The sequence below is a fragment of the Tasmannia lanceolata genome, unplaced genomic scaffold (genome assembly GCF_043159265.1).
Source record: "Tasmannia lanceolata isolate RefF3 unplaced genomic scaffold, GAP_Taslan_0.1 ptg000025l, whole genome shotgun sequence".
Classification (NCBI taxonomy): domain Eukaryota; kingdom Viridiplantae; phylum Streptophyta; class Magnoliopsida; order Canellales; family Winteraceae; genus Tasmannia; species Tasmannia lanceolata.
Genome location: NW_027518702.1, coordinates 5,480,352 through 5,488,528, shown reverse-complemented (window position 1 = coordinate 5,488,528; position 8,177 = coordinate 5,480,352). Strand labels below are relative to the sequence as shown.

General features: G+C 40.1%; 1 protein-coding gene across 1 annotated transcript; it reads left to right on the top strand.

Annotated features, from left to right (window-relative positions):
• The first annotated feature begins 270 nt into the window (after positions 1 to 270).
• LOC143857797 (uncharacterized) lies at positions 271 to 7,830 on the top strand. The gene is made up of 2 exons (XM_077368289.1): positions 271 to 4,041; positions 7,367 to 7,830. The coding sequence occupies exon 1, from the start codon at positions 1,054 to 1,056 to the stop codon at positions 3,898 to 3,900; it is 2,847 nt and encodes a 948-aa protein (XP_077224404.1). The 5' UTR covers positions 271 to 1,053; the 3' UTR covers positions 3,901 to 4,041; positions 7,367 to 7,830.
• The last annotated feature ends 347 nt before the right edge of the window (positions 7,831 to 8,177 follow it).

Below are 8,177 nucleotides of genomic sequence, written 5' to 3'. Positions count from 1 at the left end.
TCTTTTGTTTTTGTTAATTGACTTTTTATGCTTTAGCCGAGGCAGGAAAAAACAGTGATGGGTCCACCAACCAATAGCATGAATTATTAAGGATGTGTGTTTTGATGCAAGTGCTGCAGGGAAAAATAAAGAGGACACTGAGAATAAAATATTCAAAGGCTTTTGAAAGTCAATGCGTGTAATTTTTCTGTTGTTTCTCTTGTTTTACTGTGGTTAAAGAAAAGAGTTATTTTGAGAGCAGGGCATTTAATGCAGACATGTTTGGATTGACCATTGAAGTAATGAGGCTGATGAGGAATTGGGTTTGATTTTAATTGAATTGCGGAGATAGGTTTAGGTTGGTGGACAGAGAAAAAGGGTTGTTGGGATTGTTTTTTGTATTGTTTTTTATCAAGACTTTGGGGGGAGTTTGATGTTATTCTAGGGTTTGATTTTATTCTTCCTTTTTTTTTCTGAATGGGAAGAATAATCTTTGCTTGGGTTTGGATGGTATTCATGGATCTTGGGCGTTCTAGATTTGGATTTTGCCTGTGAAGGTTCTAATTTGTGGTTGCTTCAAATTTGGGTTTTGAAAATTTGCATTCTGGGTGTCTCTGACGATATTGGATTTGGGTATTTTGGATCTTTCTGTGTTTGAATATCTGATATTTGTGGTGGGTTTTTGTAATCTTTGATGGGTTTGAGTTGGGGTATGTGAAAACTTTGAGGTTTTGGGTCTTTGTTGGGATTCAATTTTGTGGTTCTGTGTATATTCTGGTTGTAAAATGGAATCTCTGGTTTGTGGGTTTGAGTGTTTTTTGCCTTGAAGTAAAGGTTTCTCAATCCAGCTGAAGTTGGGAATGTTGATGAATCTCTGGACTTTGTCCCTTCTTCTCAATCCAGGGTTTTGATTTTTGAAAGGAGAGTTGATATTTGGAAACTTGAGATTCTCTTTCTTTCTAAAGTTGTGATGGTTTGAACTGCAATTTTGGCTATTAGATGGGCTGAACCCTAGATTTGGGTGAGCTTGAGTGGGTTCTCTCTTTTTGGGTTGTGTCAGATTGAGGAGTATTCATGCATATGTCACTATGGAAGTCTATATCTTACTGTGCTGCCCTAATTTTGGACAAAAAGAACAGAAAAAAAGATGGGTCTGGTTTGATGGAGCAAGGGAAGAAAAAGCCCTCAATACTAAGACAATTGCAAGAAAATAAACTCAGAGAGGCACTTGAACAAGCATCTGAAGATGGGTCTCTTGTTAAATCCCAAGACATGGATTCCGAGACCTTTCCCAATGCCGATGGAAGCATTGGACGGTCGAGATCGCTCGCCAGACTCCACGCCCAAAGGGAATTCCTCCGTGCCACCGCACTTGCCGCAGAGCGCACCTTTGACACTGAAGACTCCATCCCTGAACTCCAAGAAGCCTTCTCAAAATTCATCACTATGTACCCAAAATTCCAAACATCTGAAAAAATAGACCAATTGAGGTCTGATGAGTATGGGCACTTAGCGGATGTCGTTGCGAAGGTATGTCTAGATTACTGTGGATTTGGGCTTTTCTCTTACTTTCAGTCTATTCAGTATTGGGATTCTTGTGCTTTTAGCTTGTCTGAGATAACTGCAAATTTGAGCAATCATGCTCTTTATGGTGGTGCTGAGAAAGGCACTGTTGAACATGATATAAAAACTAGGATAATGGACTATCTAAACATCCCTGAGAATGAGTATGGTCTTGTTTTCACTGTCAGTAGAGGTTCAGCTTTTAAATTGCTCGCGGAATCCTACCCTTTTCAATCAAATAGGAAATTGTTAACCATGTTTGATTACGAGAGCCAGTCTGTGAATTGGATGGCTCAGAGTGCTAAAGAGAAAGGTGCTAAGATTTACAGTTCTTGGTTCAAATGGCCAACGTTGAGACTCTGCTCTACGGAGCTTAGAAAACAGATCTCTACTAAGAAGAGGAGGAAAAAAGATTCTGCTGTTGGGCTATTTGTGTTCCCTGTTCAGTCTAGAGTTACAGGGGCTAAATATTCCTATCAGTGGATGGCACTGGCTCAACAAAATAATTGGCATGTTTTGCTTGATGCTGGATCTTTAGGTCCAAAGGACATGGACTCGCTCGGGTTGTCGCTTTTCAGACCCGATTTTATAATCACGTCATTCTACCGAGTGTTCGGGTCTGACCCCACTGGGTTTGGGTGCCTCCTCATCAAAAAATCTGTGATGGGAAGCTTGCAAAACCAGAGTGGATGTACTGGGTCTGGAATGGTGAGGATCGTTCCTGTCTTCCCACAGTATCTTAGTGACTCCGTGGATGATCTCGATGGATTGGCTAGTATCGAAGATGAGGAGATTAGTGGTGGAGACAAAGAAACCACGCCGGAAACTCACCAAGGGCCACAGTTGCCTGCTTTCTCTGGTGTGTACACATCATCTCAGGTAAGGGACGTTTTTGAGGATGAAATGTACCATGATAACAGCTCCGACAGGGATGGAGCGAGCACTATCTTTGAAGAAACAGAGAGTATTCTTGTTGGGGAGGTCATGAAGAGCCCAGTTTTCAGTGAAGATGAAGCATCAGACAATTCATTCTGGATCGATTTAGGTCAGAGCCCATTTGCGTCTGACAACTCCGGCCAATTGAACCAACCAAAATTGGGCTCACCACCACCATGGTTCACTGGCAGGAGAAACCATAAGTCCCCAAAACCATCATCAAAGATATCTAGGAGCCCAATATATGATCACAGTCGAGCGAACCTTGGGTCAAACGGAGACCATGTATTGTCATTTGATGCGGCTATATTATCGGTCTCGCAAGAACTAGACCGTGTGAAGGAAGTCTCTGATGAGGAACTTTACTCAGAAACTGATCCTGATCCTATACACAGTGGAAATGATCTAGATTTTAACTATGCTAGGGAGATCCAGGAAGAACCCGAGATCAGGGAGGAAGCAAATTTGGATGGGGCTAAGTTGATTTCTAATTCAAATGGTTCCAAACTCCGCAACCCAACCTACGGTTTTCGGCATGGTAGCCTTGAGAATGGTTTGACATCTGAAATATGCGAAGAAAGTCTAGTGGAGACAAGAGAAAGTGCTATAAGGAGGGAGACTGAAGGTGAGTTTAGATTGCTAGGAAGGAGAGAAGGTAACAGATTTGGTGGGGGTAGACTTTTTGGTGTTGAAGAGGATGAACAGGTTGTGAGCATGGGACGGAGGGTATCCTTTAGCATGGAGGACAACCCTAGGGAACATATGAGCCAGAACTTAGAGACCGCAGAAGTGTCCGCTACTACACTAGGCGATGATGATGGAATTAGCGATGGTGATGGAGAAGAGTGGAACAGAAGAGAACCTGAAATAATATGCAGGCATCTTGATCATGTGAATATGATGGGTCTAAACAAAACTACCCTCAGACTTCGTTATCTGATCAATTGGTTGGTGACCTCATTACTGCAACTCCGGTTGCCAAGTCAAGATGGAGGGACCGGATTACCTCTTGTTCACATCTACGGCCCAAAGATCAAATATGAAAGGGGAGCGGCTGTTGCTTTCAATGTAAAGAACAGTGGTGGGACATTCATTAATCCAGAAATTGTTCAGAAGCTAGCCGAGAAAAATGGTATATCTCTTGGCATTGGTTTCCTTAGTCATATTCAGATAATGGAGAGCCAGAAACAACTTCACGCGGCATTAGATTCCGATGACACGTCCTTATGCCGGCCAATATCAAATGGGCGCCGTGACAGTAAAACTGCAATAGTCCGGGTTGAGGTGGTTACGGCATCTCTTGGCTTTCTCACAAACTTTGAAGATGTTTATAAGATGTGGGTATTTGTTGCCAAGTTTCTTAACGCAACCTTTGCTGTAGAGGATGGATTATCTGCCATTCCAGAGGCCTCCGAAACTTAAGAAAAGTAGTCAGGTATACATATTTTGCATGCATTTGCACCCCCAATATATGGATTATCACCATCGGTGGCTGGCAATCTTTGGGTGTGCGCATTTCAGAGTGGTGGTTGGGAGATTCAAGGGCAACATAAAATATAGAAGGTACAATTTTTGATGTTCTGTTCCTTTCATTGCTATCTCGAGAGCTTCTAAATTTGAGTGGGGTAATGGCTGATGATTCTGCGGTTGAATTTGTTTATTCATGTTTAATTACCATGTCATGTATTTTTTTGGTTCATGTAGAGTTTGCTTTAAAATGTGTATCACTCAAGCCACCATTTGGGTTTTAAAATCAAATGCTGTTTATTGAAGCAGAAATTACATGAACTGAAAACCAGTTAAACAGTTTGCAAACTGATTTTGTTCAGTTTCAACCTCTTATTGTCATTGTTATGTGCCCTTTTCTCTGTGTACATCAATAGACTGGATTGAATTATCAAGACTGGATTGAAGTATCAAGAATTTGATTGTTACAGAGAACCATGAAATTTATTGTCAAGGTTCTAAATATCTGCAGAAAAATGATAAGAAGTCAATGGAACTCGGGATATGATACCATGACTGCCAACAGATAAATGGTACTTTCCCCACAACCCTGTCTTCATTAGACCAAAATGTGAATCTAATCTACCAAACCAACTAGTTCTTTTTCTTTTCTACAAGAACATAGGGAAATTTGTTCCTCAATGAGAATAAGCAACATCATAACAGTGTGCAATCCTACAAGAACATGTAACCACTCAGAAAAGCATAGGGCGCAAATATGCATTTTTCCATCTTAAATAGATTCAATGGGAAAATGTTCCATGGGGGAAACAGTATGACAATGGAAAAGTGGAGGTCTAAAACCCATCTGATACCACCATTCAAGATAAAAAGCCCATTGAATGCTAAACCAAATTCATCTTAAGTATTGTGACAGATTTATTTCTAACACTGGGCATTCGAAATCCAATTCCAAATAACATGTCGCCTAGGAAAAGAGATGGTATGTCTCGATGTTATTGACATTATTTGTTTCTAACACCCGGCATTCAAAATCCAATTCCAAATAATATTGTATCCTGGCAAAAGAGATTATATGTCCGCTGTGGGATCAAGTTTTTGGATAATTCTTTGTTAGATAAGGTGATAGTGGAAAGGGACTCCTCTAATGTTGTCCGCTGGCTTCTGGGTGCGGCTTCTCTTCCGTGGTGTTTTCTATCTTTCTTCGAGGAAATTGATGATGTAGTTCTTGACTCGTCTATAATGTTTAAGCATGTGAGGAGATCTGCTAATTCATATGCAGACTCCCTAGCAAGGGGTGGTGTTTTAAGGTCTAGTTTGGAGTGGTTTGATTATCTCCCACCTTGATTTTGTATTTTCGTTTTTTCTCTTTATGTAATTTGCTTGAACCATCTCGGTTCGTCTTTTAATATATTCTCATTTTACCGTCTCAAAAAAAAGAAAGAAAGAGAGATTATATGTCTCAAAGGTGAGCCATGGGAGGAGGTTCCAAAGAAGAAATATCCCCGCACCCCCTACTGAAGACGCTCCCAAAGATCCAAAGCTGCAGACAAGCAGGACGATTATGTAACTCAGCACCCATCTAATGAGTGCTGAATTACATCCACAACAAGGCTAAATTCTTCCGGACCAAGAATTGAAGAATTTGGATAATTTGGAATCCATTGTTTCACCCCTGTCTATTAGCTATTGTTTTTAGGTATAGTTAGAAGAATTTGGATCATCTGGGATCCTTTGTATTTCCCGTGTCTTTTAGATATTGTATCTAGGGATATAGTTGATGCATTGTGCTCTCAGTTGCAATATTTTTTTATCTTAATAACTGGTAGGGGTCCTACCTAACCCCTGCTTACCTACCAAGAAAAAATGAGAGATTATATGTCTTGATGTTATTGACATCTAGAATCCAACATATATCCTAAAAAACTTGCAACGTAAGTGTAGAAAACCGTCCACCATGGGATGATACATATGAGAGAGGAAATAGATGGTATGTTTAAATGTTATTGGCATCACCTAGGTTGTTCATGACTATCCTAAACTGCATTATATCTCAACTAGTATCAAGTGAAGACCATGACCATGGAAATAGAAACGCTATGAATTCCAATACAAACACAATCTTCATCTGCATTGCCCCCTCCCACCTCGTCTTAAGTGTTCTTGCTAAAGCTCATTTTCATCCTCTCTTGTCTTGGTTTGGCTTTTGACATTGCTCAGTACAGATATACACCAACAAACCATTTCCCTTTATAACAAGTTTCTGCTTAGATGTGTAGATGATGCAAAAATAATTGGAATGATGGAGATGAAACTCAACAACTCCTTCTAGTAAGGAGATGATGCTGAAACAATATCAACTTGCAGTTGGGAAAAATTATGAATCCAATGTCTTTATTAACTGACAGTGTTACTTAAAATAGTCACACTTTTTTTAATGGGTAAGTTGGGGTTTGGCAAGACCCCTAGAAGAAATTAAATAGAAGAAAAACAAATACAGATAATACAATGATCAACTGACATTCATTTTCAAAAAAAAAAAAAAAAACAATGAGCAACTGAGATTACAGATTACACCAGGATTTAGGAAATCTTTTGGAGAGGAAATCCGCGGCGGTGTTGGCCTCTCTCCACACATGAGAAACTCTCCACAATTGGAAGGCGCACACCATTTTTCTTTTTCCATCGGGGGTAATTTCCTCCATGGGGTTTTGATCTTACCATTCAAGGCATTTCCCACGTAGGATGAGTCTGATTCAATCCAAAGGTGAGTTATTTTCAATTTTTGAGCCAGATGGATACCGTTATAAATTGCTTGCAATTCGAAAGAGAATATTTCTTCTTTTTCAACTTCGAGAGAATAGGACCTTGAATGCAACCGGTGTCGTCTCTGAGAACCCCTCCTATGCCAGCTCCATCTGCCTCTAGAAAGGCATCAGCGTTTAATTTAAATTTTTCAAGCAATTCGAGAGAATATTTCTTCTTTTTCAACTTCGAGAGAATAGAATCCATGAATGCAAATGGTGTCGTCTCTGAGAATCCCTCCTATACCAGCTCCATCTGCCTCTAGAAAGGCATCAGCGTTTAATTTAAAGTTAAACTCTTCCGGGCACTGTTTTTCCCACGTGCACAGTTTGTTTTCGGTCTGTTTTGCAATCTACTTGTATACAAAGTTTACAGTAACTCTGTGATAGCTGGTAGTGTCATTATCATCCAGATTCAGGAATCTCATTTTGTTTCTGACTGATTGGAGAATATCTTGAAGAATCTGGTTCTCCTGTCTTTCCTTCTTTTCGAAGATATGCCAATTTCTTTACTTCCATATCATGTATATTGCCATAGTTAAAATTAGTTTCGATGTTGTAGTGGCATTACCGGTGCCTTGAAAGGTTTTCTTGATCTAAGCTTCTTCGTCTATCAGGGTTTTTGAAGGGCTTCCTTCCATATCCGAGGTGCCATAAAATGGATCTCCAGATCCATGAGGTAAAGCTGCAATTACAGCTTCGGGTGAAAAACTCTGATCTGGTTCCAAGTGCTCTTTGTGGAGAATTGCCCATTGACCATTGGCATCCATATTACAGAATTTCCTTTGCTTGAGGTGAATAGTGCCGACGTGATGATTTTTCTTTCTGCTTTCTGAGAGATTTTATCCAGCATTTGATTCCACTGCCCTTCATGGAAGATTTTATCTACAGTGCTAATTCATCTAAGGGAGGAATCAGTTGTATTTTTTGATATTAGACTATGCAATATAGGCCTTTCGGATGCCAGGGGTGCCAAAAATCTACACCCTGGCCATCTCCAATTAGGTAGCAAATGAAGGGCTTGGATGTCTCTCTTACCTCTAAAATGCTTCTAAAGCCAATGCAAACTCAATTCTCCTAAGGTATATAACTGCATTATACAAATTCATATACAAAAATGCCAACTTATCTTCTCTTCCATAGGCAAAGGTCACTGAGCAAATTCTGAATGTTTGTCCTTCCCTCAAAACAAACACAAAGAGTATGTCACAGAAATTAGCATTCTCAGTACTTATATGAGTGTCATTCAGAGTACATTTGTAAATGTTTGTCCTTCCCTCAAAACAAACACGAAGAGTATATCACAGAAATTAGCATTCTCAGTACTTATATGAGTGTCATTCAGAGTACATTCTACAAACCATAGGGAGTGCAAGAGGCTCCCGCCATTGCGGGGTCCGGAGAGGGCTAGATGTACGCAGCCTTACC